The sequence below is a fragment of the Elephantulus edwardii genome, unplaced genomic scaffold (genome assembly GCF_000299155.1).
Source record: "Elephantulus edwardii isolate Elephantulus edwardi_28Jun2011 unplaced genomic scaffold, EleEdw1.0 scaffold00039, whole genome shotgun sequence".
Lineage (NCBI taxonomy): Eukaryota > Metazoa > Chordata > Mammalia > Macroscelidea > Macroscelididae > Elephantulus > Elephantulus edwardii.
In genome coordinates, this window is record NW_006399789.1 from 13,625,532 (window position 1) to 13,637,684 (window position 12,153).

A 12,153-nucleotide genomic window follows, 5' to 3' on the forward strand; every position below is an offset into this window, starting at 1 on the left:
TGGCCTCTAAGGAGCCCTCTGATTGCACTTCTTCCATGACAGAATTATTTGTACTTCTGGAAGTCCATAAGATAAGACTTCAAATAGTAAGTATTCCTCTATACATGTATGTTACCCTGTCTGACTCTTTATCACTTTGAATAATAATATAACTTGCCAAGTGTTTTCTGGCCCCACTACCTTCCTTTTTAAAATCCTTCATTGTTCTTGACATAGGCACTTATGACAAATGTATAATCAGTATAAATTTGAAGAGATACTTCCACAATTTTAACTAGTGGCTCCATAAGGGAACAACAGCAAGAAAAGAGAATGTATACACTGCTACTCTACTGTAAGTTAGGTTTCTTTCTTTAAAACACTCCAGACATGTATTCCATAAAAGCTTTTATTTAATCAACAAGTATAAAACATTTGTAAGAACAACATATAAGTTATAACATATATTGTTTAGCATATTTTTATAGAAATCCTTGGGGGATATATCTATATCTATCTATCTATTGCATACTATTTTTATATTATAAACATAGCTAGAATATCGAAGTAATAACGGCCAGTGATACCTGTGACAGCTGTGAAATGATAATTCTTTTATTTGAAAAATTTCCATTCACTAAAAAGAATAGTATCTAAAGTATCTAAAGAGAATAGAATTGATGTGGTCATTATATCAACTTGATAAATTTCTGTATAACATCTATCGTCAGCCTTGATCCCAAGACTGAGTTCCTAGTCCCACTGTAGCACAGGTGAACATCCCAAGATTCTGATGAGCCATAAGGAAAGAGAGGTTGACCTGCTGTCCCCAGTGTTCTAGCAAGATACAGACAATGAAGTAACCAGAAGAAACAGTCACAAAAGAAACAGTAAATATAACTTTAATGAGGGTTGTCATACCAAGATCTTTTCACACATACACACACACAAAATTCAAAGCAACCTCAGAAAAACTACAAATAAATGAGAATGCCTTTTAAAGATAAATGAGTGCTAGGGATGAAAGAGAATGTGATTAGAGCTTTCACATCCAAAGTGAGAAACAGATGTCACTGAACTGGAAGAAACAAGTACACAAAGGAAGGAAGTGTGTCATGCACTGGGGTAGGCAGCAGACACAAACACTTTACCATTCATTAGTTAGGGTGGCGGATATCTTTACTATGGTTTCAAATTACTGTTTTACATGGGATCTTAAAAACAAATCTATTTTCCAATTTTAAAAACCGTTATTAATTTCTTATATCATTTTATCATTAACTCATTATTTTAAAGTGTTTAATAAGAACATTCCTAAATATGTCCATTCAGTGTTTACCTTTATTCTGAAAGCAACACAATGGTTGATGAACTGTTCTTTAATACTTCCCCACTTAAGATCAGTTTTATAGCTTTCCTAAACCAAGGATAAAATAAAGCATATATCAAAGGATTGATGGCTGAATTATAATAGGCACCCCAGCAACAGATTTCATAAATGTAGGCAGGGGTGATGAAGCCCATAAAAGCATCAATTAATGTGTCAATTGTGTATGGCAACCATGAAATCATAAATGCAATCACTGTAATTCCCAGCGTCTTAGCAGCTTTTCTCTCTCTCCGGGCCACTCTGGCTTTGTAACTCTCTGATGATGATTCTGGTTTACCACTAGTACTCTCAATCTTTTTAGCCTGTACCTTGGCTACAAGAAATATCTTACCATAAAGAATGATCATTACAAGAGTAGGTATGAAGAATAACAGAAAATTTATCAACACCCAGTCCTGGTTTACCACAATCTGGCAACCACCTATACAGTTGAGGGCACTTACAAATTCCTCCATCCCGTCATCACTGATGCCTGTGGAGAACACAGCTCCACTGTACACAATAGGCAGGATCCAGGAGATGCAGAGGCATATCCCTGCCACTGACACCGTGAACTTAGTAGAGTAAACCAAGGGGTCAGTAACAGCAATGTACCTGTCAATAGAGATGAAACACAAATGCAAGAGAGAAGAGTAACAAAATGCCACATCACAGCAGCTGTGAAGGGTACAAAACTGAGAACCAAAGTACCAGCAACTCTCCACAGATCTGACCAAGCTGAAGGGCATCACAGTCACACCCACTAGGAAGTCGGCGCAGGCCAGAGAAGCAATCAAAAAATTGGTTGGAGAGTGCAATTGCCTGAAATGCAAGACAGAAATTAACACTAGGAGGTTTCCAAATATCGCAACCACAGACGCTGAGCCGAAAGCTGTGTAGAGAATGACTCGGGATCCAGGTGAATATGGAGATTTAATGCAGGATTCGTTCACATTCTCATAACAAAGTTGCACCAATACCGGCTGGGAAAAATTAGTGGTCATTGTTCTGTTGTTGGATGGATGTTGTATTTATATTACTACTTGTGGTAGAGAAAAAGAATTTTATATTCTTCAGAACAAACAAAAAAAATCAATTACACAGCTAAGCAACTATTTCATCATTATTATGTTATTTCTTCTATGATAATTATGAGGAGAAATTAAAAACTGAGAAAGTTATTCCATCTAAAAGTGATAAATTATTCCTCTAGCTAAATCTAATCATAAAAGACAATCATAAGAAAATCTGCTACAAGCTTTCATTACACCAGAAATTACATCATCTATTCTGCTAAAGAAGCTGAATTTAAATACCTGATTTTTTATACTTCTAAAGCTCCCCCCTGAAAGGGATAATCATGTATATTATAACTACATATATGAGGTCCCCTTTTATTGGCCTTTTAACTCCAAACTGTCTGAAAAATTAACACCTTGAATATTTCAGGAAGCCAGCCAATAGGCTGCAGCCATTATAAATGCCTTACAAGCAGTCCCTAAAGGTCAACGTGTGAATAATGAAAGAAAACTTATCTTGATAATTATACTAATTAGTCCTCATATGTAGGACATGTTTCTATGGGCTCTGCAACGTTTTAGAAACACATGTTTTTCAAACTCAAGCAATTTTTTAAGTTCAGTTATCCCTATTTGTAAGACACTTCATGTGATTTGGAAGGTGCAGTGAAAATGTTCAAACTTATTTTTTTTAATATTATCAAGGGACCAAAATATGAAGATTTATCCTTTTTCTCTGTGATCCTGCTTTGATATATCATGGTGTTTGTTGTTCCATACCTTTCATTAATTTTGTAAGTATGCACAGCAAAATATAGACTGATTAAAGAGTTTCCACATCTTTGTACTGCACAACCATTTGCGCTCTCCTTTTCTGAGTTTTTCCTTCCTCATTAATATAACGTCACCACCCCTCAGACTCCCATCTAGTATTTCAAGTTGCTGATGCCAACTTAAATCCCATATGGATCATTTATTTAAAATTTTTTTAAATGCTAGAATTCCTATTTACTAGTTAAGCTAAACTACTATTTGGTTTAAGTTTACATTAAGAAAGTTTTCTTTCAAGTCTAGATATTAGAACAGTAATTTAAGGGGCTGATTGCTCTCTTTGGATCCAGAATATTTAGAAGACATTAGAATTTGAAAATCTTTTCTGCATTTTTCCTATTTGATAGAATCCTTCCAAGGAAACATAGTTCAAAATCTTCAGTAGTAAACAGGCACCATTTAGCTCTTCTGGTCTCTAAATGTCAAAACCAAGGAACCAAATTTCATGAGGGATAGGTTGTATAAAGGTAGTCTCAGTAGCTACTTTATCTTTCTCTCTTTTTGTATTGTCATTCTACCTTGCCAATCTAACTTTTGACAGTTTATTGACAACAATTATATTAATTTTCTGTGCAGCCCTACTATTAGTCAAAGTGATATTTCCATTTATGTTAAGTCCTGTGTTTTTCCCTTTGTTTATGATAACCATAAATAAATTTTGGTCTCTTTTCTCATTGTTTTATACTACTGAGATCATAAAATAGCTGCCCTTTTAAAATCAGTTTATTTTGTTGAGCATACAATCGTCAAACTCCATCTATAATATTTCACCATGCTGGAGAAGAGTGTTGAATGTACCATGGACTGCTAGGAGAACAAACAGGTTTGTTCTGGAGAGGGTGAAGCCAGAATGTTCCTTGGAGTCAAGGATTCTGAAGCTTTGTCTGACATACTTTGGGCATGTTGCAAGGAGGGACTGGTCCTTGGAGAGGGGCATCATGTTTGGGAGAGTGGAGGGACGGTGCAGGAGAAGAAGACCTTTGATGAGATGGATCGATTCTGTGACTGGAGTGGAGGGAATGAATGCATTTGAGAAGGCTAGGTTGGCACAGGATAGAATAGTGTTTAAAGCTCTTGTACATAGGGTCGCTATGAGTCGCAAGCGACTCGATGGCACATAACAACAACAACACAGAGATTTTATTTCTCCGACTGCCTGAGACCAATATACAATATCATGATGTTGTTGTGGTTGTTGTCAAGGGCCATTGAGTCACCTTGTGACTCATAGTCACCCTATGTACAACAGCCTTGAACCTTGCTCTATCCTGTGACAATCTGATTGTTTCTGACATACCTACTCCCATCACCCCAGTCACTGAATCAATGCATCTTATCAGGGTTATTCCTCGCTTACGCTTTCCCTCTACCCTTCCAAGCATGACATCCCTCTCCAAGGACTGGTCTCTCTTTGTAACTTGTCCAAAGTAGGTCAGACGAAGCTTCAGAACCCCTATCTTTAAGGAGGAGCCTGGCTTCACCTTCTCTAGAACGAACTTCTTTGTTCACTTTGCAGTCCCCAGTATATTCAATACTCTTTTTCCAGTACCACAGCTCAAATGCATCAGTTCTCTTTTTTCATTCCTAGTCACTGTCCAGCTAGATGGAGGAAAAAAAATACTGAAGTTTTTCAAAGATTTAATTATACTTGGGTCCACTATCAACATCCATGGAAACAGCAGTCAAGATATAAATATAAATGAAGACATGTTATTGGGAAATTTTCTGTCAAGGACCTCTCTTGACAAAAAAAAAAAACACAAAAAATATTAAAGAACAACAATGTCAGTCTAAAGACTAAAGATCACCTGACCCAGGACATTATATTTTCAATTATTTCTTATGCATCTGAGAGTTGGAAAATGAGTAAGGAAGACCAAAGAATTGATGCTTTTGAATTGTGGTGTTTGCAAAGAACATTTAGCATACCATAGATGGCTAAAAGAACAAACAAATCTAGCTTGAAGAAAGTGCCACCAAGGTAAGACTGGTGAATCTTCACCTCTTATATTTGGGGATATGTTATTGACAGGGACTAGTCCTTTGAAAGGATCCTGGGAAGGATGACCTCTGATAGAAGGTTAACTAAGAGAAGAAGACTCTTAGAAGATGGACTGACACAATGTAAGATTGGCCTGAGGCATCTTAGAGACAGTGAAAAGGTTACAAGAGAGGAAAAAATTTTGATCTCTTGCTCATAAGGTCACTATAATTCATAGTTGGCTTGACTAGCACCTAACAACAACAATAATTAGCTGATTATTTGACATATGTTCGATGTATATATTATATTTTATTTATCCACTCATCTTTTGGTGGGCATTTACATTATTTTCAAATTTTTATATTTATGAATATTGCTGCAATATATGTCTCTCTTTTTTAAATAAATATCTTTTTTAGTCTCTGCTTTAAAGTTTTCTGAATATATAACATGGACGTGGAGTTGCTGAGTCATTCAGTAGTTGTTATAATGGTTTTTGACCCACTATTTAATGCTTACACCTTAAGAAACATCTTTTACCTACAGGGGTTTCTGTTCAGTCTGAAATCGAGAAAGTTTTCCAGGCTCTGCCTCATGGTCTATCTTCATTTCCTACAATTACCATAATAAATTACAAGGTAGTTTAGAAAAGAAATGTGTTGTTGTTGTTATGTGCCGTTGAGTCACCTGTAACTCATAGTGATCCTATGCACAGCAGCCTTAAGTCCTGCTCTGTCCTGGGCCAATATCACTGTCTCTGACACACCTACCCCCATTACACCAGTCACTGAATCAATCCAGCTCATCAAGAGTCTTCCTTTCCTGCAGTGTTCCTCCACCCTCCCAAGCATGATGTCCTTCCCCAAGGACTGATCCTTGAACGCTACTGTATAACTACCATCTTTTCTCTAAGTTCTAGGAGCTTCCAGAGACACTCCGTTTAGGAAGTGGTTGCCACAACTGCTTTCAAGCCTGTTTTAATCTGGGAGCTCCACCAAACACTGTCCACCATGGTTAACCATTATAGCATTTGACATTATCAGTGTAGGACTGGGTTGCAGAGTATTTTATCCTCGAACTTAAACATGAGACTGGAGAAGGGTTATATGGTAGACATACTTAAGCTATAATCAACACGATTGTGTAAACTCACTTCTAGTGTGGCTCCTATAAACCTAGATAGAACTAGTAGCTCACATTATACAAAGTTGTAATGTTCTAACTGCCAGGAAATTCAAAGAAAAGGATTAAAGCCTCAGGGAAGCAGATATGCTGGAGCAGACATATCGAGTCAGCAAACCAAGAAGAGAATTGCTTCTTGAGAAGTCCAAGAATACATACATCTCTTTCATCAAGGTCATCAAGAAAGAGCTGAGGAGAGGTGTGCCAGCTTCACTGAGAAGTTCAGTACTTTCTTTTTCTTATTGTTACTGTTTGGTGCTATCAAGTCAATTATGCATCATAGCAACCCTACAAGCAACAGATCTGAACCTTGACCTGCCTTGAACATCCTCATGTTCTGAGACATTCTGATATGTACAGTGGAGGTCTTCCAATCTTTCACCAATAATCTACCTTTCCCCACAAGATGTCTTTTTCCAAAGACATCTGAAATACTCCTAATGAAAATATGTATTAATGAATGAATGTAAATCCAACATTTCAATAAACTTTCACTAAATTTGTAATAGAAATTATTTAAGATGTTAAAAAATGTGAAAAGAAAAACAGCAAACCAAATCAACAAAGTATATAAGATGAAGCTTTGCCATTTTTGCCTCTAAGGAGCATCCTGGTCATAGTTCCTCCAAGACAGACTTCTTTTTTAATTTGACAATCTGTGAGATATTCCATATTCTTCTCCAACCAGCACAACTCTTCTGGCATGCTTATTCATTGTCCAACTTTCAGATGCAGAGGAAGCAATTGAAAATATCATACCCTGGATCAAATCCATCTCAGTTTTTAAACTGAGATGATGATTAGCACTTTGGAAAGGTCCTTGAGAGCAGATTTTCCCAACACACACATTTTGTTTTGAGGGGTTCCCCCCCCAATAAATTTTGCTGCTTTTTGCAATTTACTAAATTATTCTAATTTCTTAAAATTTATTGTAATTTGAATGGAAATTTACAAAGAATTTGGATTTTTGTTCACTCGTTTATGTAGATTCAGTCCTTGAAACTCCATCTCACATACTTTGAGCATGTTGCGAGGAGAGAACAGTCTTTGGAGAAGGACATCATGCTTGGAAGGGTAGAGGGTCATCACTAAAGCTGAAGATTCTGGAAAAGATGAAATGACACAGTGACTGTGGCAATGGAGTCAGGTGTGTCAGAGATGATGAGGTTGTCTCAGGAGGATAATATTCAGAGCCACTGTTGATAGGGTCATGATGGGTTGTGGCCAACTCAAGGGCACATAATCACAGCATTCATTTTTGTTAATAATCTTTATGTAGCCTTGGAAATTTAGATTACATATTCTTTTGTATCATATATCAGAAGCTATTGGTGTCTCGTCTTGGCTTAGCTGTAATAGTTCACCATGTCTTGATATCCAACTTCCAGATGTGAATTGTTTTGCTTGATAAGGTATTTTAGTTCACCCTAGAATCTACCTTGCAACCCATAATGTGAATGGAAAATTCTTGTAAATTAGACGGTTGACAGAAATTGGTGTGTAAACACTCTTGTTCTCATGTCAAGCAGATGTGTATTTTCACCAGTTGTCTAAAACTCTATGGAACATTTCTACTTTGCCTACATCTGGTCAGCATGAGCAAAAATCCACTCTTAAGCAGCTAAGAGAAAACAAGTCAGCATCACCTGTAGGATTAAACTCCAGTCAACCCTATGGATAACACTTTGCTTTTCCTTATCTCACTTCACAAACTCATTCTGGTGTTTCTGTCACTTCTAGATGAGTTTAATTTATGTTAATTCTTATCTTATGGTTGGCTTCAGGGGAATATAACTATCTCTTAGTGAAATTAGAATAAATCAAGTTTTATTCATGATATTTACTTTTGCTTCTCTAATTGAGAAGCCACAATGTCAGTCTAGAGACTAAGGTGCACCTGATCCAGGCCATGGCTTTCACATTTATTTGCTATGCATCAGAGAGCTCAACAGTGACTAAGGATGACAGAAGAAGAATCAATGCCTTTGAGTTTTGGTGCTGGAATAAAGTCTTGAACATACTGTGCCCAGCAAGAAAACAAATAAAAAAAATCTGTCTTAGAGAGAGTGAAACCAAGTTTCTCCCTGGAGGCTAGGATTTTGAGGTTTTGTCTCACATACTTTGGGCACATGGCCAGGAGGGACTGGTCCCTGGAGAAGAACATCATGCTTGAAATGGTGGAGAGACAGCAAAGAAGATGAAGACCTCAGATGAGATGGATTGATACAGTAACTAGGGCAAAGGGGGTAGGTATGTCAGAGTCAGTGAGACTGGCTCAGGATAGAGCAGGCTTCATAGCTGTTATACATCGGTTGCTATGAGTCACAGATGACTCAACAATACATAAAAACAACAACAACAACAATGGGTTTAAGGGTGTTGGAGACAGTGAGACTGTCTCAGGCTAGGACAGGTTTCAGAGTTATTGTACATAGAGCCACTATGAGTCACAGGTCACTTGATGGCACATAACAACAACTCTACTATAAGGGAGCTCTAATGGTTTGTGATAAGAAGCTGTGCTGCAATTCCAAAGACACAAGATTTGAATCCATTAAGTGATCTACAAGAACAATGGGCAGTCTCCTCCTGTGCCATTTAATGCCTCTGTAAACCTGCTAACAGGTCAGCTATGATACAGTCCCGATGGCACAAAACAACAACTCTAATGAGTGAAACTTTGGTGGAGTAGTTCCTAGAGAGTTGTTCTGTACACCCAAAGTTTTACAATTCTAGTAGCGTGAATCCACCACCAGTTCCTTCTTTGGAACAAAGTTGGTCACCCTCAGATTTACAACCTCAGATACACAATGGAGTGTCAGCTATGAGTTTGTTCTAATTCCACAGCAATGAGTTGCTACTGCTACTGACGATGATGGTAGACTCTAATATGAGAAAACAACAGGTGACAGACCAATATATTGATTGTTATAAACAAACACAGAGTACGTTGGAAGAGAACCATAATGGAGCCATTCATCCATCATAATACGGGAACCATCTTTTCTGCACCCTTAACTTAGCTCAGAGTTTATAACTTTCATTTGTTGGTGTTAGGTACCTCTGAGGCAATTAGGAACAGAGTGACCCCATCTGTTAAGAACAACAGATCTTAACTTTGCCCTGTCCTGCACCATCCTAATGATGTCTGATCTGCTTCAGCCCATTTTCACAGTAACTGTGTCAGTATATCTTGTTGACGAGCTTCCTCTCTTCCTAACTCATTCTGAACTCACAAATATTTGGGTACCATATTGTATTAATTCCTTAGGTCAATGCCTACAAACTGATTTCTCCTGATAAACTCAGGTGGTGTGGAAACTCTCACTTTTCAAAAGGCAGTTGCATTGGCAAAATAGTCACACTCTGAAATTCTGGAGTGTAACTCCCCATGGTACATATTTTGACTTGTGAAAGATAAAAGCTAAAATAAAATCCAGGATATAATTTCTTTTGTGGGCTTTTCATGTACCTATTATTATTTTTTTTTAGGTTAGAAAAACAGACACCTTTTTAATAAGGTATCACCTTGTACTTGCTTTTCTATTCTTCAGTGTTTTTCTTGCCTTTTCTTTCATTCTTATATCTTAACACTATAGCTTCCAATAAAATATTAGCAGCTAACTCTTGTATCAGGTTCTATTTTTCTAAGAATCTAAGCCAGTATATACCAATTTTAAAATGATCTACTTGATCATACAGTATTTTCAGTTGCTTACTTTATATGTGAAAGTTGGATGAATGTTTGAAGGCTGAAGAATTAATGCCTTTAAAATGAGGTGCTGACAAAAAAACTATTGAATATACTATTGATTGCCAAAAGAACCAACAAATCTGTCTTGGAGAAAGTGCACCTATAATGCTTCTTAAAAGTAACGTGTTTTTTTTTTCTTTTTAGTGAAGACAGAGAAAGTGGGGAGGAATGATATATACTGCATTGAAACAGATGAGGGAAAGAACTGTTTAAAAGGGATACATGAATGGGTATTATTGACATGACAGGAGTCCAGAATGAAGGCTGCACAGTGGAGTGGACTTGGGGGGAGGGATTGTGTAACAATGAAATAATTTTTCTTTTACTTTTCAAGAAGAAGAGTGAATTGGGGAGGGAGGGTGTGGGCAGAGAGAAAAGTGCAACAATGAATGACTGGAAATCCAAAGTCTCTGTAAATTTTCATTAAGATTAATTAAGAAAAAGTAAGGTTAGTGAGACTTCCTTTAATATACTTTGAGGATGTTATCAAGAGGGGCCTGCCCATGAAGAAGGACATCATTCTGGAAAAACAGAGGCTAAATGGAAAAGAGGAAGATCTTCAATAAAATGAAAAGACACTTATGGAAACAATAAACAGAACAATTTCTGAAGATGGCATAGGGTGGGGTAGGATTTTATTCTGTTGTGCATAGAATCACTGAGACATTATAGCACTTAACAAAAATACTTAATTTCCAAACCTACAGAGTTTTTCTAATGCTCTAATTATTTATTTATAGGTCTCTTTTCCTGTGGTGAGAATGTATATTGCTTATTATCTCAATTTCTGCTTTTTCCAGACCTATTTGTTCTCCATAAGAACGTTGATATAACAACCTTGTCTACAGTTAATGGAAGCAGATTTCCCACGTAGAGTTGTTCAGACACAAAGCATGAAACTCGTCTTAGATGATACATTTTAAATTAACCCTAAATCATTGGGTAAATTTATATTTTAAGTAAACTTAATAATGATGGATGTTATGTGCTAATACTTCCGTGTTTCTATGGCAGGAGCAAAGTTACTGGTGTCAGGGACAGGTTTTCAGAGATAATAAAGAAACTTAGACAAATTTCTTTTCAGTCATAGCATCTACAGAAAAAGATGTTTAAATTTTCTATTTTTAAATTTGTTTCTTTCTAATGCCATAAACTAGTTTCTAAAACAACTTTTAAACAGTGTCATGATACTGTTTTGTCTTATGTTTATCTGGGTCCTACAGCGAATGTTCTTGATATTTTATCTGTGATCATGTGTTATTGTACTGATAAATATATTTTATCATATTTATTAATAAATTAATTCAAAATTGGATAGAAATCAAACAAGTTCAGGGATATTAGCATGCCTTGGTTGGTACTGATTTCATATTCTCTGCAGTGCAAATAAAATGGATTCAGTGCAGATTTACAGATGCATTATCCTGGAATCATGTGAACAACATTCAATTTCAAAAAAGTATCATGTGATACCATCAACTGTCTGATGTGCTTGGGTAAGGGGAAAGCACCCATCACCATACATGGTATAGTCAAGGAAGACGATCATAAAGGATATGAAAAAACTTAATCACCTATCTCCTCTCTCATTTTCAAATGCCCACATATTCACATGATCCACTTTTAGAATGGAATTAGAGGATTAGGCATTATTTACAACAAAATGATATTTTGTTTGTCCTAGATAAATAAGTGTATTAAGAAGCTCTTGTTGCCTAGTGGTAAGGAATCGCACTGCCAACCCAAAAGAAAGAAGTTCGAATCCACAAGCTGCTCCACAAGGGAAAGATGAGTGATCTCTTCCCATGCAACTAACCTGTCTCTGAAAATCCACTGGAGGGTCCTGAGTTGGTTCTGACTCAAAGATACATAACAACAAAAGGTAAAAATAAAAACTTTCACTCATTATATATAGTTTAATTCAGTAATTACTATAATCTATGCATATACATGCATAGTACATATACTCTTTCACTTAATTTACTTTGTCATTCATACTCTGAAAATCAAAATCAACTCATAGTCATTGTGGGCT

The 12,153-nt window shown here is 36.5% G+C and overlaps 1 protein-coding gene across 1 annotated transcript; it reads right to left on the reverse strand.

Moving 5' to 3' along the window:
* Window positions 1–1,320: 1,320 nt before the first annotated feature.
* LOC102847822 (trace amine-associated receptor 8-like) lies at window positions 1,321–2,352 on the reverse strand. The gene has a single exon (XM_006884985.1). The coding sequence runs from the start codon at window positions 2,350–2,352 to the stop codon at window positions 1,321–1,323; it is 1,032 nt and encodes a 343-aa protein (XP_006885047.1).
* Window positions 2,353–12,153: the final 9,801 nt, after the last annotated feature.